Below are 25,694 nucleotides of genomic sequence, written 5' to 3' on the forward strand. Positions count from 1 at the left end.
TTCCGGGTTAACATATAGACAACATCCGGGCGAGCCGACTAGATCTTCCGGCGCTGTGTATTGTTTCTGAGCCGCTTGTTGTCTATTTGGAAACTTCAGCCTTTGGGACTTGATGGTGAGTAACATGGATTATCCGCATTAGAGTGATTATAAAATACACGATTGGTATCGGGGAGCGGGTCTCTCCGAGTTCCAAGGTGTGGGTTAGTAATTCAGTTTGCAGCGCTGTACTTGGCAGGTGTGAGATATCAAACTGAGGCCTCGTCTCTTCTTGTACAAGATGCTACTGCTCTATTGGACAAACAGCAGGGGAGTTCGCCCCGGCGTTCAGACCGATATTTATTCGTTAATCAACGTCACGAAGAAAAGCTGACCGTCTGTCCATGATGGCATTGCTTATGAGACATTGGTGTGCAGCAATAAACAGCGAGAAATCTTTTCTGTCCAACTACTTTATAGTTTGCTCGGGAGTTTAATACAGATGTTATGTATCTTTGTTCCAGCAAAGGTCACACTTGTTTTTTGTGCCTAGCACATGTAATGCGTTATTCATTTAAAATTGAGTGGTCCCTTTAATTAACCTCAATGCAAATTGTGTTGGATTTAAATTGATCAAAGGTATTTCCAGAGTTCCACAAGTGCAGTATCCGTTATGTTTAGTGATTTGTCTCCGTGATAGAGTTGATTATCTACCAAGGTTGTACTGAGGGATTGGCTCACTGTTGAGGGTACAATCTGAGCCAACATTACCAAAACTAAAATTGCTTGTAGATTATTTAATAATTCTGTTATTTGGGATGTTGATATATGGAGATTGTCTGCTTTGTTTACTAACAAAACAGTCATTGCACTTTGTGTATTTACTTGGCTTATAAAATACTCTGACACGTGATTTTAAATTGGCAGATGCATGGTTTTGGATTTCTTCCTCCCTTTCTTCTTAAGTAATTTACAAATTCCTAAATCCAAGCACAATATTATCAAATCTAAAAAATGTTGGGAAATGATGACTAACAGTCTGCAATTTTCTAGCCTGTTTATTTGTCACAATTTACCAGCTGATTTCTTTCATTCAAGCACCAATCCAATGTTAGTTCATCCAAATATTTTGCAGTAGATATGTAATTCTAGGTTAATTAATTGCTTTCTCTATTTGATTTGCTCTGTGTATTAATTTGTTTTTCAATTAGGGGATCCACTGCAGTTCAGTAAATAGTTCCTTAGAAATAATTGCACTATTCAATGCCTAATCTAACCCCTGAATGACTGCAGTCGTGGATTTGTTCGCCAAGCCGGTATGTTTTTCTGCAAATGTTTCGTTGTCTTGCTAGGTGACATCATCAGTACACCTTTGATAAGGTGTTGGTGGTCTGTCTTGCCTGGTATTTATGTCTCTGTTTGTTGATATTTCCAGTTCTGTATCTGAGTAGCATGTATACAGGGGCCAGTTCAATGTGTCTATTGATTGAACTTTGGTTGTAATGCCAAGCTTCAAGGAAGTCTCTAGTGTATCTCTGTTTTGCCTGTGCTAGGATGGTTATGTTGTCCCAGTTGAATCTGAGACCTTTATCTGTGTGGTTGAAAGTGAGAGAGTACTGGTCGTGTTTGACACGGGCGAGCTGTTGTTCGTGCACTTATATGGTCAGTTTTCCTCCTGTTTGTCGTGACTACTCAGACCACTGGGAATCTTAGTAGCTTACAAGCCAGTTAACCCCTTGCAACAACTCCTCACAGAGGTTAAAGGCCTGACATCCACATATAACAGGATGAACATGATCTACAAGATACCCTGCAAAGACTGTGAAAAACACTACGTAGGACAAACAGGAAGAAAATTGACCATACGAGTGTACGAATATCAACTTGCCACTGCCAGACAAGACCAGTACACTGTCATTTTCGACCACACAGACAATGGAGAAAACAAATTCAACTAGGGTAATGTAACCATCCTAGCACAGGCAGACAGAGATATGCCAGAGAATTCCTTGAAACTTGGCACTCCAACCGGAACTCACTCAATAGACACATTGAACTGGACTTCATATACAAACCACTCAGATACAGAACCGGAAGTATCAACAAACAAAGACATATAAATACCAGATTGGACAGACCACCAACATCTTATCAAAAATGCACTGATGGTGTCACCTAGTGAGGTGACGAAACATTTGCAGAGAAACATACCAGCTCAGTGAACAAATCCATGACTGCTTCCACGACCTGAGCTACAAATCTTCTCAAGAACCCGGAATGACTATTTGCCTGATTTGCAACTTGCCTCTCAGACTCCTCACTACACTTCCCTCAGATTGCAATAACACAGACCCTGATCTGACATTCCACTCTATCCTCAGCACACTCCTGTACCCCAAGCTGCCATCACCATACTGACCTGATACCCCTTAGCTTCAGGCTTGATAACTCCATCCTCCCGATCAATCCAAACTACCACTTCCCTCGCCCATTTGTGCTGTGACATTCTATCCAGTTGGTACTCTACCCTATCTCTTGGACCTGGCTCCCCATTTACTCACAGGGTGGTCCCGTAGCTCTCTGTTACCTTACCCTGCCTTGTCACCCTAATTTCGCACCTATGTACTTACCCTTTCATAGGGTATTTTTAGAAGAGGCTGTCTGCAATGATGGACCTTTAAATTGCAGAATACAGCAGCTGACCGCTGTAAAGGAGTCATAGTTTGCTTTCACCTGACTGTCTGCATGATAAGTGACCTGTCAGAATGAAAATACAACCCCATGTTTCTGCAGGAGCCATGGTCAGAGTTTCCTGTCAGAAATACAGAGTTTTATGTTCTGTTAAAAAGAAGGTGCAAGACTGGCAAATTGTGTGCTTCTGGTCCTCAGAAAATCTGGCCAAATTGTGTTGGAGAGTCTGCAGGGTCCCTTTGTGCAATTTCAACGTATGCTTCAGAAATAATTATCTGGCCAATGTTTCAAATCTAAAATTGTGATTTTAAAAAAAAGCTTTCAAAAATCTTGCATTTAAATTTAACATAATGCTTTCTTTTCTGCAGCTTTAACTTTTAACAGAAGAAAGATGGTGCCATCTGAATGCATTTGGTGGCTTTGGTTTTCCCATCAATATAATTCTTTCATGGCAATTGACAGACCGTACCTCTTCCCACCATGTGACAGGACATCTGAATTGCTTTGATTTTTTTTCAATTAATTTCCAGAAAGCTGAAGAACAAGTCTATTTGTTTAGGTATGTTGGAATTATTGAAGCTGTATTGTTACTTACTCAAAACTTTTTAAATTGTAAGAGAGAGAAAATTTAAGTTTAGGATTGTTTAATCTTTAAAATACTTGGGATTAAAAAGGCTTTTGATTCAAGTGATATTTTGATTATTCAGTCCTTCTTGATATCTTATCTATGTTGTTCAATTGAAATGTTTGGTTAAATGTTTAGTTTTAAAGCAAGAGGGAATTTTGAATGAGCAGACTGATGAAATGCTCAGCACTATCCCAGCAGGCACTAGTGGTTCTGCTTTCCAATGTGTGTATTGGTATCCCATGTGCATCTGTGGTGGGTCCCTAATTGTTCATTGTATTTCTGAGTAACACAATAGAATCATATATCCAAGGTTGCTGATGACAAAAAATTATAGAATGTTAGACAGGTGAATAAAATTACAGAGTTGTTGGTAATGAGACAGTGGCAGAGGTTTTTTTTAACTCATTTATGGAAAGTGTCACTTGCGAGGTCAGAAATTATTTCTGTCCCAAATTGTTCTTGAGAAGGTGATAATGAACAGCCTTCTTGAGCCAAAGCAGTTCACTTGGTTTAGGTAGACATGTATTGCTGTTAAGGAGGGACAATCTTGACCAAAAGACACAGAAGGAACAGTGATTAATTTCCAAGTCAGGATGGTGTGCTGCTTAGAGGGGATCTCCCGCCTGGGCCCTTGTATAGCGGTCATGGGTATGGAAGTGCTGTCTAAGGAGACATGATGAATATCTGCAATACATCTTGTAGAGTCATAGAGATGTACAGCACGGAAACAGACCCTTCGGTCCAACCCGTCCATGTCGACCAGATATCCCAACCCAATCTAGTCCCACCGGCCAGCACCCGGCCCATATCCCTCCAAACCCTTCCTATTCATATATCCATCCAAATGCCTTTGAAATGTTGCAATTGTACCAGCCTCCACCACTTCCTCTGGCAGCTCATTCCATACATGTACCACCCTCTGTGTGAAAAAGTTGCCCCTTAGGTCTCTTTTATATCTTTCGCCTCTCACCCTAAACCTATGCCCTCTCGTTCTGGACTCCCCAACCCCAGGGAATAGTCTTTGTCTACTTATCCTATCCATGCCCCTCATGATTTTGTAAACCTCTATAAGGTCACCCCTCAACCTCCGCTCCAGGGAAAACAGCCCTAGCCTATTCAATCTCTCCCTATAGCTCAAATCCTCCAACCCTGGCAACATCCTTGTAAATCTTTTCTGAACCCTTTCACGTTTCACAACATCTTTCTGATAGGAAGGAGACCAGAATTGCATGCAATATTCCAACAGTGGCCTAACCAATGTCCTGTACAGCCGCAACATGACCTCCCAACTCCTGTACTCAGTACTCTGACCGAAAAAGGAAAGCATACCAAACGCCGCCTTCACTATCCTATCTAGCTGCAACTCCACTTTAAGGAGCTATGAACCTGCACCCCAAGGTCTCTTTGTTCAGCGACACTCCCTAGGACCTTACCATTTAGTGTATGAGTCCTGCTAAGATTTGCTTTCCCAAAATGCAGCACCTCACATTTATCTGAATTAAACTCCATCTTTCACTTCTCAGCCCATTGGCCCATCTGGTCAAGATCCTGTTGTATTCTGAGGTAACCTTCTTCGTTGACCACTAAACCTCCAATTTTGTCAATGATACAAACTGTTACTATCGAGCATTGGTGGTGGAGGGAATGAAAGCTTGTTGGTATGGTATTAATTAAGTGGGCTGCTGTGTTCTGAATGGTGTCGAGCATCTTGAATGTTAAAGGAGGTACGTTTATCCAGGTAGGTGGGGAGTATTCTATCATAGCTGAAACTTTATTGCTGTAACAGCACAGCAGGTCAGGCAGCATCCAGGGAACAGGAGATTCGACGTTTCGGGCACAGGCCCTTCTTCAGGAATCCTGAAGAAGGGCCTGTGCCCGAAACGTCGAATCTCCTGTTCCCTGGATGCTGCCTGACCTGCTGTGCTGTTCCAGCAATAAAGTTTCAACTTTGATCTCCAGCATCTGCAGACCTCACTTTCTCCTCGAAGTATTCTATCATACCCCTGACTTGAGCCTTGTGATGGTGGACGTTTTTTTGGGGAGTCAGGAGGTGAGTTACTCACTGCAGGAGTCTTATCTATAAACCTGTATTTCTTGGCAGTGTATTCAAATGGCTAGTGGAAGAATTCAGGGATGGTAAAGAATGTTAAATGGTGATTGTTAAATTCTGTCTTATTGGAGATGATCATTATTTGGCTTTTGTGTGACACAAATGTTATTTACGGCTTATCACCCTAAATCTGGATATTGCCCATATTTTACTGCATTTGGACATACTGCTTCAGTATCTGAGGAGTTGTGAATGATGCTGAACATTGTGCAATCATCAATGAACATTCCCACTTCTGACTTGTATGATGGAAAGAAAATAATTGATGAAGCAACTGAAGATAGTTGGGCATAGGACACTTCCCTCAGGATCTGGGAGCTCTTGTAGTGTCCCTACCCCAGTAATAGGAGTCCCAAAATCAACATCATCCCAAGCAATCCTGCAGAGATGTTATGAAGCTGAGATGACTGACTGCCAACAGCTGCAACCTTTGTGTCAAGTGTGACTCCAAACAGCAAAGAGTTTTCCCTGGATTGCCATTGACTCCAGTAATGTTATGGTTCTTTGATACCATGCTCTGTCAAAGCAGACTTGATGTCAATGGCTGTCATTCTCCCCTCACCTCTGGAATTCTGCTCTTTTTGTTTTGTCCGAGTTTGAACTAAGGCTCTCGTGACATTAGTAGTTGACTGACCCTGGCAGAACTCAAACTGAGTGTCACCAAGTGGGTTATTGCCAAGCAAGTGCTGCTGGATAGCGCTATTGATGGCACCTTCCATCACTTTTTAACTATGATTGAGAGTAGATGCATTGAGTGTATTCGGCTGGGTTGGAATTTTGTGGACAAGACATACCAGTGGAACTTTCCACAGGTAGATGTCAGTGTTGTAGCTTTACTGGAACAGATTGGCAGGGAGCACAGCCAGTCCTAGAACACACATCTTCAGTATGGTTGCTGAAGTGTTATCAGGGCTTAATAGCCTTTTGCAGTATACTGTGCCTTCAGCTGTTTCTTGATGTCACATGGAGTGAATCTGATTGGCTGAAGACTGGCATCTGTCATAGTGGTGACCTTTTTGAGGACCCTGCAATGGATCATCCAGTCAGCATCTCTGGCTGAAGACTGTTGCAGATACTTCAGCCTTATCTTTAGCACTAGCATGCTGAGCTCTTCTATAGGGATATTTGTGGAGCTTCCTTCTCTAGTGACCTATTTAATTGTCCACCACCATCCATGGCTGGATGTGACAGGAATAGACAGCCTTGATCTGATCGTTGGTTGTGCAATTGCTTAACTCTGCCTGTCACTTGCTGCTTTTGCTGTTGGCACACAAACAGTCTAGTTTTGTGGCTTCACCAGGTTGACACTTTATTTTTAGGTGCTCATGCCCTGCCCTTCTGTAATCTTTCTCTCTAACCAGAGTAAGTCACCTGGCTTGATGGTAATGGTAGAGTGATGCCCAGTATTATTTGTTGGAAGTCCATCCTATGTAACATGATAATGCCACACAATATGATGAAAGTTATTCTCAGTATGAAGGTGATACTTGGTCTTTACAAGTAATGTGTAGTAGTCACTCTTGCCGTTACTGTTATAGTGGAAGGTAGATTGATCAGGATGAAGTCAAGCATGTTTTTCCCCCTTGTTGGTTCCTTCACTACTTGCTACAGACCTAGTCAGCAGCTTTTTTTTAGGACTCGATCAGCAATGGTTCTGCCAAGCCACTCTTGGTGCTTGATATTGAAATCCCCCATTCACAGTACATTCTTGCCACTCTGTGCTTCCTGTAAGTGGTGTTAAACACAGGGAAGTGCTGATCAATTAAGGAGGAGGAGGTGGCAGTGCATGATAATCAGCAGGGGATTTCCTTGCCTATGCCTAGCCCAATGCCATGAGACTTCCTGACTGTATACCTCAGCGCTGCCACCTCTGTTTAGTTTGTGCTGTCTGTGGGACAGGATGTATCCGGGATAGGAGATGGTGATATTGTCTTTAAGATCTGACTCTGTGAATAGGAGTGTTGTTTGACTAGTTCAAGAGACCACTTTACCAATTTTGGTAAGAGCACCCATATGTTAGTAAAGAGGGCTTTACAGGATTGATAGGGCTGTGTTTGCCATTGTCAGTGCCAGGTGCTCCGTCCAGTTTCATTCCTTTTTTCCCTTTTTGTGGTTATTATAAGTGGGCTGGCTTGCTAGGCCATTTCATAGGACAGTTAAGAGTGAACCACATTCTGTAGATTAGACCACATAGGGATAGTAGTTTCTTCCCTAAATCCCCAGATGGACTTTTACAAATTTGGAAGAGGTCTTCTGTGCTGCATAACTCTATGATAATTGACAATGACTTCACGGTCGTCATCATTAGACTTATAATTGCAGATTTTATTATTTAGTTCAAATTCCACCATCTGCTGTCGTGGAATTTAATGCCTCGTTCGCAGAGCACTGTCTCGTCTCTGAATTACTAGTGCAGCTCCAATATAAATATACCATTAACTCCCCCTAATGTGATAAAGTGCAAGACTATCCACGAAAGGATCACTGTGAGTATTATTTTAACAATGAAAAGCTGGGAACAATTGAATTCAAAAGTGATTTAGGGGTCCATGTGTAATGATGGTTAAAATGTACCTGTAGTATTCAGGAACAATAAATTATCAGAAGATAACTGGAGAGTTTGAACATAAAGGCGATTTTGCTACAGCTTTCCAAAGCCCTGATCTAGACTACATCTAAGTACCGTACACAGTTCTAGACACTATGCCTCTCGTCCTTAAGAGAGTATAGTGCAGAATATTCACCAGAATAATATCTTGGCTTAAAGGACTAAATTATAATGAGGGATTACATACATTGACCTTGTACTGTCTTCAATATAGAAGGTTGTGATTGAGGGTTTTCGGGTTGAGAAAGCAATTGTTGGGATAAAGAGGAAAATCTTTCGGTGTGGGAAGCCTAGGATGAGAGGATTTGATCATAAAATCACAGTCAGTCCATTCAGAACTGAAATTAGGAATCATTTATTTGTGCAAATCATTTTGTGCAAAGACTCTTCCATTACAATAAGTGTTAGTTCACTTGATGATTTTAAGTCTGAAATCCAAGGAGTTTTGCTCGCCAAGGATATGAAGGATTATGGACCAAAGTGGGTGGATGGAATTAAGATACAGATTAACCAACTTCACTAATTGACCAAGTCAAAAGTGTAACATTAATCCATTTAGGAAGAACTAAGATGAGGACAGGGAATGGAAGGATCTGCTGATGAGGTTATCTGAAGGTTGATGACGGGGGGCTCGTGTGAAGTATAAAATTTGTCATGGATTGTTGGGCCAAGTAGCTTGTTTCTCTGCTTTACATTTCATAAAATTTGCTCAACATTTTGATTTATTTTCATAAATCCATGAGGTGTGATGCTTTGTTAATTTGTATCTTTCCTATAAATGTTACTGTTGATCTGGATCTGTTGCTTTCTCTGACAATAATGATGTGTTCTGTTTCTCATCTGTTTGTTTCCAAGAGATGTGTGTGTGTGTGTGTGTGTGTGTGTGTGTATATTTTTTTTTCTTTTTTATTCATTTGTGGGTGTAGTTAGCAGGCCAGCATTTTTTGCTTGTTCCTAATTGCCCTTGAAAAGATGGTGTTAACTGCCTTCTTGAACTGCTACAGTCCACCTGCTATGGATTGACCCACAATGCCACGAAGGGAGGCAATCCCAGGATTTTGACCCAGCGATAGTGAAGGAACGGTGATATATTTCCAAGTCAAAATGGAGAAGGACTTGGAGGATAACTTGAAGGTGTTGGTATCTCCATATATCCGCTGCTCTTTTCCGTCTAGATGGAAGTGGTCATGGATTTGGAAGGTGCTGCATGAGGATCATTGATGAACTTCTGCAATGCGTCTTGTACATAGTACACACTGCTGCTACTGAGCGACGGTGGTGGAGAGAGTGGATCCTGCTTTGTCTTGGATGGTGTCAAGCTTCTTGTTGGGGCTGCACTCATCTAGTCAAATGGGAGTATTCCATCACACCCCTGACTTGTGCCTTATTGACGGTGGACAGGCTTTGTGAAGTCAGAAGGTGTGTTACTTGCCGCAGTATTCCAAGCTTCAGTCTTACTCTTGTAGCTACTGTGTTTATGTGGTGAGTCCAGTTGAGTTTTTGGTCAATGATAACCCCCCAGGATGTTGACAGTTGGGGATTTAGTGATGATAACACCATTGAATGCCAAGGGGCAGTGATTAGATTCTCTCTTATTGATGATGTCGTTGCCCAGCATTCGTGCAGCCAGAATGTTACTTGCTGCTTGTTAGCCCAAGCTTGGATATTGTCTAGAACTTGTTGCATTTGGATATGAACTCCTTCAGTATCTGAGGAGGCGCAAATGGTGCTATGTAGCTTTTTGTTTAATTTCCAGCTAAAAGTTTGTGAATTAATTAAGTTTTGCAAAAGGCTGCAACCTGACCTAAATCATTTTATCTAAGATATGGTTTAAATATGTACATTTGGCAGTAAGAAATTAATAGGCAAATGCATGGCAGATGAAGTATAATATGGATAAAGGTGTGGTCAAAAACAGAAAGGCAGAGTGTGGAGCCGCAGAAAATGGGGGAGATACTAAATGAGTATTTTGCATCAGTATTTACTGTGGAAAAGGACATGGAAGATATAGCATGTAGGGAAATAGATGGTGACACCTTGAAAAATGTCCGTATTACAGAGGAGGAAGTGCTGGATGTCTTGAAACGCATAAAGGTGGATAAATCCCCAGGACCTGACCAGGTATACCCTAGAACTGTGTGGGAAGCTAGGGAAGTGATTGCTGGGCCTCTTACTGCGATATGTGTATCATCGATAGTCACCAGGTGAGGTGCAGGAAGACTGGAGGTTGACTAACATGGTGCCACTGTTTAAGTGGGGTGGTAAGGACAAGCCAGGAACTATAGACCAGTGAGCCTGACATCGGTGGTGGTCAGGTTGTTGAAGGGAATCCTGAGGGACAGGATGTACATGTATTTGGAAAGGCAAGGACTGATTAGGAATAGTCAACATGGCTTTGTGCATGGGAAATCATGTCTCACTTCTTCAAAAAACTCAATCAGGTTTGTAACAAAGAGGATTGATGAGGACAGAGCGGTAGATCTATATGGACTTCAGTAAGGCGTTCGACAAGGTTCCCCATGGGAGACTGATTAGCAAGGTTAGTTCTCACGGAATACAGGGAGAACTAGTCATTTGGATACAGAACTGGTTCAAAGGTAGAAGACAGAGGGTGGTGGTGGAGGGTTGCTTTTCAGACTGGAGGCCTGTGACCAGTGGTGTGCCACAAGGATTGGTGCTGGATCCTCTACTTTTCGTCATTTATATAAATGATTTGGATGTGAGCATAAGAGGTATAGTTAGTAAGTTTGCAGATGACCCCAAAATTGGAGGTGTGGTGGACAGTGAAGAAGGTTATCTCAGATTACAACAGGATCTTGATCAGATGGGTCAATGGGCTGAGAAGTGGCAGGTGGAGTTTAATTTAGATAAATGCGAGGTGCTGCATTTTGAGAAAGCAAATCTTAGCAGGACTTATACACTTAATGGTAAGGTCCTAGGGAGTGTTGCTGAACAAAGAGACCTTGTAGTGCAGGTTCATAGCTCCTTGAAAGTAGAGTCGCAGGTAGATGGGATAGTGAAGGCGGCGTTTGGTATGCTTTCCTTTACTGGTCAGAGTATTGAGTACAGGAGTTGGGAGGTCATGTTGCGGCTGTACAGGACATTGGTTAAACCACTTTTGGAATATTGCGTGCAATTCTGGTCTCCTTCCTATCGGAAAGATGTTGTGAAACTTGAAAGGGTTCAGAAAAGATTTACAAGGATGTTGCCAGGGTTGGAGGATTTGAGCTATAGGGAGAGGCTGAACAGGCTGGGGCTGTTTTCCCTGGAGCGTTGGAGGCTGAGGGGTGACCTTTTAGAAGTTTACAAAATTGAGGGGCATGGATAGGTTAAATAGACAAAGTCTTTTCCCTGGGGTGGAGGAGTCCAGAACTAGAGGGCATAGGTTTAGGGTGAGAGGGGAAGATTATAAAAGAGACCTAAGGGGCAACTTTTTCACGCAGAGCGTAGTATGTGTATGGAATGAGCTGTCAGAGGAAATGGTGGAGGCTGGCACAATTGCAACATTTAAAAAGCATCTGGATGGGTATATGAATAGGAAGGGTTTGGAGGGATATGGGCCGGTGCTGGCAAGTGGGACTAGATTGGGTTGGGATAACTGGTCGGCATGGACTGGTTGCACCAAAGGGTCTGTTTCCATGCTGTACATCTCTCTGTCTCTAAATTGGGAATGAGGAGGTCCAGAGAGACCTGGGGGGGACAGTAAGTGAAATCAGGAAATACCTCTTTATACAAAGAGTTTTGAAAAATTGGAAATCTCTCCTCTATCATCCCAAGGTAAAAGCAGTTGAATCTGAAAGTCAGTTGAAAATTTCAAAATTGAAAGGATACATGAGTGGGAGTATTGAGGGTTCCAGAATCTAGGTGGAATTGAGGTACAGATCAATGCGATCTAGTTGACGAGCTAAGTAGCTGAGTGAACGGCTCTTACTTTGCATTCATAACTAAATATTCTGGGCAATACAAATGCTTCACGCAACCTTTTAATTGGGACAACTGTTCTTGTTTTCGTTTCTTTCTTTGTTGCAGCTGTGAACTTGCAATAAGCTGGTACAATGAGCAATAGAAGAAAACGTACAGCCCCAGTGCGGGTTGATGAAGAAACAAAGAAACAGCTAAGCTGGAATATGTGTGATGATTTGAGGGATCTCCATCCGCTTGCTCTATCAGATGACAGCAATAACCCCTCAGTGATGAGCTCGGGTCTCCCAGGAGACAGAGAGACAAACCTCTTCCTGCCTAGCAGTTTGAAACTGGACGAGCCATTTAATGTCTCTGTTGTGACTCAGGTTGAGGGTGGAGAAGGTCTTTTGCCATCAAGTACCACCACTCAAATCAGCCTTATTATCTCGTCAGGCCACTCGGGTGAAAAGTGGCGAGTACTGCTGGACGAGTTTACCCTCCAACTTCCACCAGGGCAAGCATTTCCAGAGGAACTGTGGTTTCTTAGCATCAGCTTGATGAAGAACAGTACTGATGATGAGCTGCGAATCTCAGTCAACAGGAAATGTGGTGATTCTGAGAGTGATGGCAATGAAGAATTCATGAGCTGTGTAAGAACTTCACTCAATTACAATGTGCTGGAGGATATAACGTGGCTTCAGAAAAAGAATGTAATTGGATTGTTCCAAAACAAAATTGAAGACTGTCAAACACTGAAGGTATTTAAATATTTGATTAAAATGCTCTTTGTCTTGATCAACAGGTCTTCTTTCTAATTGGTTCAGTCTCTTCTCTCCCCCCCCCCCCCCCCCCCAGCCCTTTCCTGTTTGCGGTTGTTCTGGTTTCATTACTCGCCAATCACCACTAAAGACTGTGGCAGGGATTTTTCAAAGAGGTGGAAGGAGAATTTTGTTATTCTTTACCTGATATATGATCTGTTCAATACTCTCACCATGCAAAAGTATCTGTCATGACCCTGATGAGAAAAGTTACTGATTGTCAAACCTCACTACTCCACGAGCCATATAAGTGACCAGTGGAATCACGAAAGTGGTTCATTTGCTTAACTTTGACAATTATCTAAGATAAAAGAACTCTCACCAGATTACAGCAAAAAATAAGAAAGCAAAATTTTTTATTATTTAAAAAAACTTGTCTTTTTAGTAAGTGGTTGAAATAAATTATAAACTACTGCTATGCAAACTTAAACGGTATCCTCTTTAAACGCAAGTGCTTGCACAACTATTCATAAATAGGAAAGACAAGACAGAAATGTCATGTGTAGAAAACATAGACGTAAAGGAACTAATTATGTCTATCAAGAGTCGTGATCACAAGAGTGGAATAAGGTGACATTTTCACAGTTAGTTTGATTTTTGGCAATGATATAATTTTATTACTCACCACAGAGCGATAATAAGTCCTCAATTCATTTGCTGGTCAACTTACCCTAGGTCTTTGCTCGAGTTAGTAGTTTTTGTTTTTGGAGTCTTCAAGTTTTGGAGTCTTTTTCCTTCCACAGGTGAGAAAGAGAGAGACCAGTATTCTACTTTGGATCTTCAAGTTGCAAAACATACCTTTTACATTCTCTACAACACAGCAGTGTTCAAACTTGATTTTCTCCTAGTTTATACTCCAAAACAAAATTCCAAATTACATATTCAATCAGAAAATTAAAATGTGAAATTTATGGTGAACCAAATTTAAAGCTCAAAAGTCATATGTTGATGAGAGACACTCTTGTTTTTCTTTGGATGTACAATCCAGTCAACACACATTGAATTATTGCCACTTATATTAAACCTGTTGGACTGTAACCTGGTGTCGTGTGACTTCTGACGTTGTCCACCCCAGTCCAACACCGACACCACCACATCATTATTACCACTGATAGCCAACTTTATTAAGAAAAAGTGTAAATGTTATTATTGTAGGAGGCAATTAGAAAGGTATTATTTAAATGTACTAGTTCTGTCAAATATTTTAAGCAGTTCAAAAAGTATTGATTTCTAAATCTCTTATTGTTTTTGAATAAAATCAGATCTTTGAGCCACTTGCCTCACTTTTGAATGTGTCAAAAGATGAATGATGTTAAACCTTCTACAGAACCCAAATGAACTTATTTCTTCCATCATCCTCATCACCACTTACAACATCAGCTAACAGCTGGATGTATGTCCCAGCAAATAAGTAACCATGTCCCTTTGGTGAAAGTAGGATTTCAAGGAGTAAACCTATCCAGTGTGAAGAAGTATTACAGAGAAATCTGCAGACACTGTTGGAGCAATGTACAATGTTTACATTGGCTTTATGAATAGTGCAGAGTTAGTGGTGTGTCTAATTTAACAATAAAATGTGGCCCTACACACACAGCCATCCATGCCAGGTTTGAAATGCTTTTATTCTACAGCAAAACTTTGCTGCTTTTGCTGTAATTCACAACAAATTTACAATCCTGTATTATCCCTTTGCTATTGACCTACATTTAGCTTCCACTCTGGCACCATCTTCACTTTTATATTTTTATCCTTGATTTCAAAACTCTCCATTGCCTTACCACTGCCTATCTCTACAAACTGTTCCAACTCCCTGATCTCTCTGCGTTGTCTAATTCTAGTCTCTTGCACATATCCAGTTTTCATTGCTGCACCAGCCTTCAGCGTATAGGCCTTCCCTAAACTCTCCACCTTTCCTCAAAATCTATCTGTTGACCAAACCTTTCTGTACCTGTCCTAATAGCTTTGAATATGGCTATTAAAAGTTTATTTATAGTCATAGAGATGTACAGCACAGAAACAGACCCTTCAGTCCAACTCATTGTTAATGCTCCTGTGTATTGTCTTATGATGTGTTACAAAAGAAAGTACTAAGATCCAAGGAATAGACTATTTGGCCCCTAGAGGTCAATGCTAATGCTTGTACATCAAGTGAATCTTGTCTCAAATTTGTTAATTCTAATTCTTTCCACATATCATCCTAAGAAATGATATCTAAAAGAAATATCTAATGCCTGTAAAAATGGTATGGCAATTATCATGGGGGATTTAAATCCACATGTTGGTTCGTTGAACCAGCTCAGTCAGGGTAGCTTTGAGGAGGAGTTCATTGAGTGTATCTGTGATAGTTTTCTTGAATAGTATGTAATGGAACCGACGAGGGAACAAGCTATCTTAGATCTGGTCCTGTGTAGTAAGACAGGAATAATTAGTGATCTCATCGTTAGGGATCCTCTTGGAAGGAGCAGTCACAGTACGGTTGAATTTAGAATACAAATGGAGAGTGTGAAGATAAAATCCAATGCCAGGGTCCTGTGTTTAAACAAGGGAGACTACAATAGGACGAGGGGAGACTTGGCTAAAGTAGACTGAAAACAAAGATTTTATGGTGGTACAGTTGGCAAGTAGTGAAGGGCTTTCAAAGCAATTTTTCAAGGTGCTCAGCAAACATATATTCCATTGAAAAGGAAGGACTGTAAGAAAAGGGCTAATCTGCCATGGGTATCTAAGGAAATAAGGGAGGCAATTAAATTGAAAAAGAAGGCATACAAAGTGGTCAAGATCAGCAGGAAACTAGAAGTTTGGCAAAACTTAAAGGTCAACAGAAAGCCACAAAAAGAATTGTAATGAAAAGTAAAAATGAGAAAAAACTATTACAGAATATAAAGGCAGATAGCAAACTGCTCTATAAATATATAAGACAAAAAAGAGTGACGAAAGTAACCGTTGGTCCTTTAGAGGATGAGAAGGGGCATTAAGTTATGGGATATGATGAAATGGCTGGGGCATTGATAGGTATTTAGTGTTGGTCTTCATAGTGGAGGACATTAATAACATGCCAGTAATTTACAAAGAGACAAAGGTAGGCAAGGACCTGGAAACAGTTATGGAAGAGGTAGTGTTGGGTAAGCTAATGGAGCTAAGGATAGACAAGTCTCCTGGCCCTGATGGAATTCATCCCAGGGTACTATAGGAGATGGTTGAAAAAATAGCAAGTGCACTTGTGGTAATTTGCCAAAATTCGCTGGATTCTGGGCAGTTCCAGCAGATTGGAAAACAGCAAGTGTGATGCTACTGTTTGAAATGGGAGATAGACAAAAGATGGGGAATTATAGACCAGTTAGCTTAGCTTTTATAGTGGGGAAGATGCTTGAGCCTGTTATCTAAGAAGAAATAGCAAGGCATCTGGACAGAAATTGTCCTGTTGGGCAGACACAGCATGAGTTCATAAAGGGCAGGTCATGCTTAACTAATCTTTTGGAAGACATCATGAGCAAGGTGGACAATGGGGACCCAGTAGGATGTGGTGTAGCTAGATTTCCAAAAGGCCTTCGACAATGTACGGCACAAGAGGCTGCTGCATAAGACAAAGATGCATGGCGTTACTGGTAAAGTATTAGCATGGATAGATGATTGGTTAACCAACAGGAAGCAAAGAGTGGGGATAAATGAGTGCTATTCTGGTTGACAATCAGTAAACTAGTGGTGTGCCTCAGGGATCAGTGTTGGGACCACAATTAATCACAATTTATGTAGATGATTTGGAGTCGGGGACGACGTGTGGTGTGTCAAAGTTTGTAGGTGACAAAGTGGCAGAGCAAAGTGTGCAGAGGACTATGAAACTTTGCAGAGGAACATTGATACTTTAAGTGAGTGGGCAAAGGCCTGGCAGATGGAATAATGTTAATAAATGTGAAGTCATCCATTTTGGTAGGAGTAACAGTAAAAAGGATGGTAAAAAGTTGCAGCATGCTGCTATGCAGAAGGACCTGGGTGTCCTTTTGCATGAATCACAGAGAGTTGGTCTGCAGGTAAAACAGGTAATTAGGAAGGCAAATGGAATTTTGTCCTTCATTGCTAAAGGGATTGAGTTTAAAAGCAGTGAGGTTATTTTGCAGCTATACAGGGTGCTGGTGAGGCTACACCTGGAGTACTGCATGCAGTTTTGGTCTCCTTACTTGAGAAAGGATGTACTGGCACTAGAGGGGTTGCAGAGGAGGTTCACTAGGTTGATTCCAGAATTGAGGGGGTTGGCTTATGAGGAGAGACAGTAAACTGGGATTATAGTCATTTGAATTTAGAAGAATGAGGGGGGATCTTATAGAAACATATAAAATTATGAAGGGAATAGGAAAAACAAAAGATAGAGAATGTTTCCACTGGCGGCTGAAACTAGGACAAGAGGGCACAGCCTCTAAATTAGGGGGAGCAGATTTAGGACTGAATTGAGAAGGAACTTCTTCACCCAGAGGGTTGTAAATCCATGGAATTCCCTGCCCAATGAAGTAGTTGATGCTACTTCAGTAAACATTTTTAAAACTAAGATACCTTTATTGTCCAAAAAGTATTAAGGGATATGGTGAGAGGGTGGGTATGTTGGTCTGAGTCCTTGAAAAGATCAGCCATGATCTTATTGAATGGCAGAGCAAGCTCCAAGCCTACTCCTGTTCCTAGTTTTAGATTAGGTTAGATTCCCTACAGTGTGGAATATCTTATCACTTTCTCATATATTCACCTGGTCTGGAGCTGTGTTTCAGTACATGTAGGAGTCCGATTTGCTGTGGTAACATGGATTTTTACATGGATATTGTAGACTATGGACAGTAATGGTGGAGGCATGTGGCTGACCAGGAATTTCTCCTGCTCTTAGCAGCTGCCACTTAATCTGTGTTGGAAGGATTTACTGGTTGAATCTAAACCTTTTGGATGTAGGTTTGCTCACTGAACTGAAAGGTTCATTTCCAGACATTTCGTTACCTTACTAGGTAACATCTTCAATGGACCTCATGCAAAGCAATGGTGAAAATTCCTGCTTTCTATTTATATGTTTGGGTTTCTTTGGGTTGGTGATGTCATTTCCTGTGGTGATGTTATTTCCTGTTCCTATTCTCAGAGGGTGGTAGATGGGGTCTAACTCGTGTTTGTTGATAGAGCTCCAGTTGGAATGCCATGCTTCTAGGAATTCTCGTGCGTGTCTTTGTTTGGCTTGTCCTAGGATGGATGCATTGTCCCAGTCAAAGTGGTGTCCTTCCTCATCCGTATGTGAGGATACTAGTGAGAGAGGGTCATGTCGTCTTGTGGCTAGTTGGTGTTCATGTATGCTGGTTGCTAGTTTTCTGCCTGTTTGTCCAATGTACTGTTTGTTACAGTCCTTGCACGGTATTTTGTAAATGATGTTAGTTTTGTTCATTGTCTGTATAGGGTCTTTCAAGTTCATTAGTTGCTGTTTTAATGTATTGGTGGGTTTGTGGGCTACCATGATGCCAAAGGAGTCGGAGTAGTTTGGCAGTCATTTCCGAGATGCCTTTGATGTAGGGGATAGTAGCTAGGGTTTCTGGACTTGTCTGCTTGTTTGGGTTTGTTGCTGAGAATTCGGCAGACTGTGTTCATTGGGTAAAAACAATGACTGTAGATGCTGGAAACCAGATTCTGGATTAGTGGTGCTGGAAGAGCACAGCAGTTCAGGCAGCATCCAAGGAGCTTCGAAATCGACGTTTCGGGCAAAAGCCCTTCTTCAGGAATAAAGGGGTACCCATTCTTTTTGAATACACGGTATGAATCTAAACCTGTTTTGCTATCAAGACACTTTCCTTGGCCACCCAGTCATGTGTCAGACTTGAATATGGAACTTCTGGCTTGAAGGCAACAATATTACCATTATTCCAGAAGACCTCCTTCAAGTATACTTAACTAACTTCTCTTGAATGCATCTGTGCTGCTATGAACGGCTCCTGTGGTAGCCAGTTCCACATTCTCACCATGTTTTGCGAATGAGGTTTTGTCTGAATTGTATTCTTCCCTAATGGCACTATGTAAAATATAATTTTTTGTTTGTGTTGGAATTTTCACAACCATAATGCAGCATCCTTCTTGATCCATTGATTGACTAACCATAATTTGGCTATAATTTACTACTTAACTTGCTCACACCCTCTCTCCTGCTTGCTCCCCAATGCTTTGAAAGATGCAATTAGTTATTGTCAAATGCAGTTAACTCTTACAACATTCCTGATGAAGAGCTTATACTCGAAATGTTGACTCTTCTGTTCCTCGTCTTCTGCGTGACTAGCTGTGCTTTTCCAGCACCACGCTTTTTGACTCTGATCTCCAGTATCTGCAGTCCTCACTTTCAGAACTCTTACAATTATGTTGAATTGCTTGAGTCTAGTTAACTTTTTCTGCATTAACAATTTGAGAAATTGCAGAGATTAATGGGCAGTAAATGATTGTTGATTAGTTATCTTGGTAATATATAATACATTTCGTCTTAAGACTGGAAAATAATAAGAAAAAAGTGTTTGAACTTGTATAGCTCTTTCCTTTGTCTCTGGCTGTCAGAATAATCTTATTAATTATTTTAATTGCTTTATTTTTAATTACTTCTTTAATTACTGACACCTTTGTGACTGGAAACAGTTTCTCTAAATCAATTCTATCAAAACTCTCAGAATTGTGACATCTGTTTTAAGTACAACTGAGGCCTCTCATCACTTGAGCTATTCTAGTAACCCCTCCAAAGAGCTGGCATCCTCCTCTCTGTGGTGCCAGAAGCGGAAAGAATATTGAAGCTGGTTTGTACCTGCCATCAATAAAGGTACAGCCCAGCTTGAGCTGGTTTTGTATTTTGTTTTTATAAAGGAAAATAACAAAGAAAAATAACGGAACTGAGGAGATAAGCAGTAAGAGGCAGGGTGGAACTTACAGAATGAACAGTTCTCCCATGTACCGTCATGGAGGTAAGCCATGAAATGGGGAGGGAGCCACTGAGAGAGGCTGCTCCAAAATTATCCCAATCAGGCCACATGGCATGACACCACTGTCATTGCTGGACACGAATGTCCCAATGAGTGTCTGAAAAAGGGTGCTTTAAAGTGAATAACTTTCTGTTGTGCTTTTCACTACTAAATGCCAACTCAAAGTGCTTTTTAGCCAAAGCGGCACATTTTGCAGTGTAGTTACTGTTGTACCATTAGAAACATAGCACCCAATCTGCACGAAAAGTGATGTGGTAATGACCAGAATTTTTTTTGGGATGTTGATTGAAGGATAAATATTGGTGAAGACACCAGAGATGACTCCTCTGCTTTCTCCAAAATAATGTCATGGGATCTTTTCCACTGAGCCAACAAAGGATGAAGTTTACTATCTCATCTGAAAGAAGTCACATCCAATATTGCAGCACTTCCTCTGTACTGTAATGAAGTCTCAGGCATGATGTTTTTGGAGAGGAATTTCAAGCCCTGGAGTGGAACTAGAACCTAGAACTTTCTGACTTGGAGACGAGTGTGCTACCAACTGAGGCACAGCTAACACATATATTTACATTTTATTGATAACTTGTTTATTTAATTGTGACTTACAAGACTTTTCTTTACTCAATAGATTGGTATATATCTTCTTGAGTCTGGTTTGGGAAAACCAGAGTTCCTGAGTGAAGGAAGCTCCAGGATGAAAAAGACAAATGCATTGATGCAGAAACTCATGGAATATTTTTATGACTTAACAATTCCAGGTATAATTTTCAAAGTGAATACAAACGTACAAATCAGAAGCAGGAGTAGACCATTTGATACCTCTACTGTCCTCCAACATTCAACAAGATGATAGCCTCAGCCTCAGTTTCACATTCCCACTTACCCTAGGTATCCATTAATTCCTTAAAACAGAGCCAAGCTGATTTGAGAACAGCATGGAAACAGACCCTTTGGTCCAACCAGTCCATGCTGACCATAATCCCAAACTAAACTGGTTCCACCTGTCTGCTCCTAACCCATATCCCTCCAAACCTTTCCTATTCATGTATTTATCCAAATGTCTTTTAAACATTGTAACTATACCCACATCTACCACTTCCTCTGACAGTTCAGTCCACATACAAACCTCCCGCTGTGTAAAAGACAGTTGCCCTTCCTGTCCTTTTTAAATCTTAAAAATATGCCCTGTAGAAGCCAGATTAATTGGCCATTCATTTCCTCATTTTCCGCCATGCAGCACTTCTACCTGCAGCATCTTGCATCACAGGTTACCTCATTCTGGGATCAGTGATGCCTTACTAGATGCTCTAAGAACTAAGGTGCATCAAAACGAAGAACCACAGTATAAAGACTTTTTGGGACCTCTGGTGTGAATTTGAAATCTTGTAATGAATGTAATGCCACGCGATAATGATCCAAATAATTTTTTTTGTAGTGTTTCCTAAGGGCAAAATGTAGGTTGGGTCACCATGAATAAGCTAGGCGAAAGTGAGGACGGCATATGCTGGAGATCAGATTTGAGAATGTGATGGTGGAAAAGCACAGCAGGTCAGGCATTTCTGATGAAGGCTTATTCCCGAAACGTCAATTCTCCTGCTCCTCAGATGCTGCCTGACCTGCTGTGCTTTTCAAACACCACACTCTCAACCACTGTGAATACGCTGTTTGTTTTCTTTTGAAATAGCGAAGTGATTTTCTTTATTACATACTTGGGAGAGCAGACCTTTGTTTAATTTCACATCCAAAGGATGGTATTTCTGATAGTGCAGTATTCCCTCAGTCTTGTGCTGGTGTGTCAGCCTAAATTCTTGTGTTCATGTCTTTGGAGTGAGGTTTAAACCTTTGACCTTGTGACTCAGAAGTGAGAGTGCAACTCTGAACTACAGCTAATGCTCACTGACTGTATTGTTCTTGATGACCAAAGATAATTACAATCCTATTGTTCCTTCTAAAATGTCTCCTCCTAAAGGAACAAAGGGAGAAAACAACCAACAATTGGTACAATTTAATGTGAATTGAAGACACGCAACCGGCTAAATGCCTACTGAATATTCTTTGCCAGGTCTCATGGGCCACAGAACAAACTCATCAATGTGCAGAAATGCAAGAGTGACAAAGCGTGTGTGTATATGTGCTGAGTTTTGTGTGTGTTTTTTTTAACCCACCCCGTCCCAGAGAAAAACAAGAAACTCTTGTGTTAATCCTTAAACCTGTCAAACGCAATGCATTTACCTTTCCAGTAGTGAGGTAATCCTGGAATGCAAATCTAAGGGCCTTGCAATAATGTCCTTATTTTTAAGTTATACACTGACCGTCCATCAAGTTACCTTGCTGAGACCTTTGGTTCTATATTAGTAATCTGCAGCCATTCCAGGGGAAAACCTGGCAAACAGCAGGACATAGGACAGCTCTGCCAGCAATGTTCTAGCTTATCTAATTTGAAAGAAATATTTACATTGCTTTCGTCACAGCTGAAATGCAGGAAACCAGCCAAAGGTGCCAAAAGAGAGATTGCTTGAGAAATAAGAAAACATTAGAGCACAATGATGAGAAGAATATGTGTGATCTTAGAAACAGTACCAGATATTTTTTTCCTAAGTGGGGTAGGCAGGGTCTCAGTCTAATATATCACCTGAAAGAACAGGTCACTACCAGTTAGCACATCTTCAGTGCTCCATTGAGAATGCAGTCCTAGAATGTGGCACATTTGTGGAGTGCAGTTTGAACACACAACCTTCTCACTCAGAAGCAAGTGCGCTATTTATTGAGCCAGTTATCCAAAGTAGTTTAAGTAGCTATCTATATAAATCTACAAATTACCTCTTGAATATCAGTAAAGTTTCTACCATTGCTCCCTAACCTGAGATTATTCCAGACCTCCTTGCTCCCTGTTTGAAGAATTGCTTCCTCAGAAGATCCTAGGTGCATTCAGTCCCTTGGGTCTGTTCTATCATTCAATCAATTATAAGCAATCCTGAACTTGTTATCAATTTACATCAATGTTGTCTTATCCTGCTGGCATTTAACTTAAATTCATGCCTGGCAATAACTTTCAGTTCCAACTAGTTGTTTTGCATACCTTTACATTCGAGTTTGTGCCTGTAAATTCTCACCAAAAATCATTGGATTAGTATAACACAGAAGGCCAATCAGTTCCTTCACATCCATGCTGGCACTCTGAAGAACATGATGTGGAGATGCTGATGTTGGACTGGGCTGGACAAAGTCAAAAGTCACACGACATCAGGTTATAGTCCAACAGGTTTATTTAAAATCACTAGCTTTCGGAGCACTGCTCCTTTTTCAGACTTCTGACTTTCTGAGGAACAACTCAGCTAGTCCTGTTCCTGTTCTTTCTCCAATGTCCATTTGTTCTCCTCTAATTCAATTCTCTTTTGAAAGCCATTACTGAACTTGTCTCCCTCACACTTTAGGACAGTGCATTCTGTGTCTTAATCACTTACCGTGTGAAAAACAAAGTTTTGCCTTGTAGCACTGTTGCTTCTATTGCAATCACCTTAAATCAGTTTTCAACTATTTTGCCAATGGGAACAGTTTCTCTCATCTATTCTGTTACACCCCCCCATGATATTAAATACCTCCATTCAACTTCATCTCAGTCTGCTGTAAGGAAAGCAACTCCACATTGTTCAATCTGCTGCCTTAAACGAAGTTTCTCAATCCTGGAATCTGTCTTGTAACCCTGTTTATACCTTTGCTAAAACCTCCTTTATCCTTGAAAAAGCACGGTGTTCAGAACCGAACAGAATGCTCCAGATGAAGCCAAGCCAGAGTTTTATTCAAGGTTCATTGTAAATTCCTTACTTTGTATTCCATACTCCTAAATATTTCCTGGGATTCTATATTTCTTCTTAACCACTTTTTCAACCCACCTTGCCACCTTCAATAATTTGTGCACACATACGTCCAGGTGTTTCTGTTCCTGTATCCTCTTGAGAATTGACTTCTTTAGAATATATTGCCTCTTTTTGTTTTTACTACCAAAATATGTCATTTCATACTTTCCTGTATTGAATTTCATCTCCTACATGTCCGCTCAATTTTCTATGTTCTCTTGAAATTTACTTGTTCTGTAATTTTGCACATCATCTCTCAATTGTGTGAAGCAACAGTTAGCAAATTAGATTCTGCTCTAGGTTCATGTATAAAGTGAAATTGAATTCCAGAATGAGTTTGGCCCCTGAGTTCCAGAAATCTGTCACCTGTCTCAGTTATCTGTATGTGGATGCAGTGAATTGACAGAACCTCTGATTATTAGGAGTGAGGCAGTGAATAAGGTAGTGAGCAGGACAGAAGTGAATGTGATCTGGGAATCTGCCAAGCCATTTCATGAGGTTGCAGACAAGCCTTCCAACAGCACTATTTCATGATTCTTCCAATAGCAAGGATGATGTAAACACAAAAATGGTAATGTTAGGCAGAGACACAGGCCCTGAAGAATAAAAAGAGAGAATAAAATAAAACAAAACAGTAGTTGGGACAAGCTAAAACAAGAGGTTAAATCTATCTTCTTAACGGTTCATAATCTCACCAGCTTTGCATCATTTGCAAATGTTGAAACTCTGCTATGTATAAAGAGTATGTCCATGGTGTACATCAAGAAAAGCAATGATCCTAGTACCAGCCCCTTAGGTTCCAGCCAGGAAAATAACTGCTCAACTTTGTTTTCTGTCAACAGCCAGTTTGATATCAAAGTTGTCATTATGCTGTTTGTTCCATGAACTTCAACTTTGCTCACAAGCCTATGTTGTGACATTTGATCAAACATGAATGTATTTCAAAAGGCATAAATAATGAAAATTTAAGAAACAATATGAACTATTATTCTCTGAAATCTGGATTATTGCCTTTGGTTCTTCCAAACACCTTTATAACACGATGTTTGTGTGCTGCTGTGTTTTTTTTTCACATCCTTTTCTGGCATTTACCTCAAATAAAGTGAAAATTTTCTCTACTTTTGTTTAGAAAACTCAAACATCACAGAAGAAGCTGATAAAGAACGTGAAAGGGAGAACATTGAAGAGCTTTATGATTTTGTACGGCATGCGCACCAGCAAGAAACTCTTTACATTGAGAAAGTTCAACACCCTTTGCTTGTCCCAACCCTCCGAGCGTATCAGTGCCAGGCTGTCAGTTGGATGCTTCAGAGAGAACAGTGTAGTGCTGGCCCTTCTTCGAGCAGTAAGTTTGAACCAGAAACCTGTGAATGTAAACCTCTAACTAGAACATAATTTTTTTGGACTGAAGACAAGTTCCCTTTTGTAGATGAAAATTATTACTGTTCCTTTGGCAGTTTGCTTGTTTTCCTGATGCTTTGAATTGCACTTTAAAATCAGAAATGGTGAGGTGGTCTTAACATCTTGTCACTGTGCTGAAGTAGTTCCTACATTGCTGTAGATGACCTTACAACCTAATGGCTTAACAATGGGAAAATACCAGTGTTTTCTTAGCAGTTTTTGAGAAGATTTGTAGCTCACATTGGAGTTCTGGATGTAAGTTTGTTCCCCGACCCCGATGGTTCATTTTTAAATGTTTCATCACCATACTAGGTAACATCATCAGTGACCTTCCCGTGAAATGCTGTTGTTTTGTCCCACATTCTGTTTATGTGTCTTGGTTTCTTATGGTGCGTGATATCACTTCTGGTTCTTTTTCTCAGAGGATGATAGATGGGATCCAAATCTCTGTTTTTTTGGAGTTCTGGTTAGAATGCCATGATTCTAGGAATTCCCTTGCATGTCTCTGTTTAGTCTGTCCAAAGGTGGATGTGTTGTCCCAGTCCAAGTGGTGTCCTTTTTCATCTGTACGTAAGGATAGTATTGATAGCAGGTCATGTCTTTTTGTGGCTAGTTGATGTTCGTCTATCCTGGTGGCTAGTTTTCTGCCTGTTTGTCCAATGTAGTGTTTGTTACAGTCCTTGCGCGTGGACATTGAAAATGGAAAACCAACGCCATTCGACAGAGGA

The 25,694-nt window shown here is 40.8% G+C and overlaps 1 protein-coding gene across 2 annotated transcripts in view; it reads left to right on the forward strand.

Moving 5' to 3' along the window:
• The first annotated feature begins 29 nt into the window (after nucleotides 1-29).
• The window catches only part of shprh (SNF2 histone linker PHD RING helicase), a 108,728-nt gene continuing 83,063 nt past the window's right edge, over nucleotides 30-25,694 (forward strand). Inside the window, exons 1-5 of one of the 2 annotated variants that reach the window (XM_043681136.2) lie at nucleotides 30-115; nucleotides 3,039-3,229; nucleotides 12,046-12,677; nucleotides 20,337-20,466; nucleotides 24,695-24,910. In XM_043681136.2, coding sequence (XP_043537071.2) covers nucleotides 12,072-12,677; nucleotides 20,337-20,466; nucleotides 24,695-24,910 — 952 coding nt within the window. In that variant the 5' untranslated portion in view covers nucleotides 30-115; nucleotides 3,039-3,229; nucleotides 12,046-12,071. The remainder of the gene's footprint in view (nucleotides 116-3,038; nucleotides 3,230-12,045; nucleotides 12,678-20,336; nucleotides 20,467-24,694; nucleotides 24,911-25,694) is intronic. The other variant, XM_043681144.2, reaches the window with a different exon arrangement.

This window comes from Chiloscyllium plagiosum, unplaced genomic scaffold, assembly GCF_037043375.1.
Source record: "Chiloscyllium plagiosum isolate Xiang-an unplaced genomic scaffold, Cpla_swu_hap1 HiC_scaffold_3, whole genome shotgun sequence".
In the NCBI taxonomy this organism is placed as follows: domain Eukaryota; kingdom Metazoa; phylum Chordata; class Chondrichthyes; order Orectolobiformes; family Hemiscylliidae; genus Chiloscyllium; species Chiloscyllium plagiosum.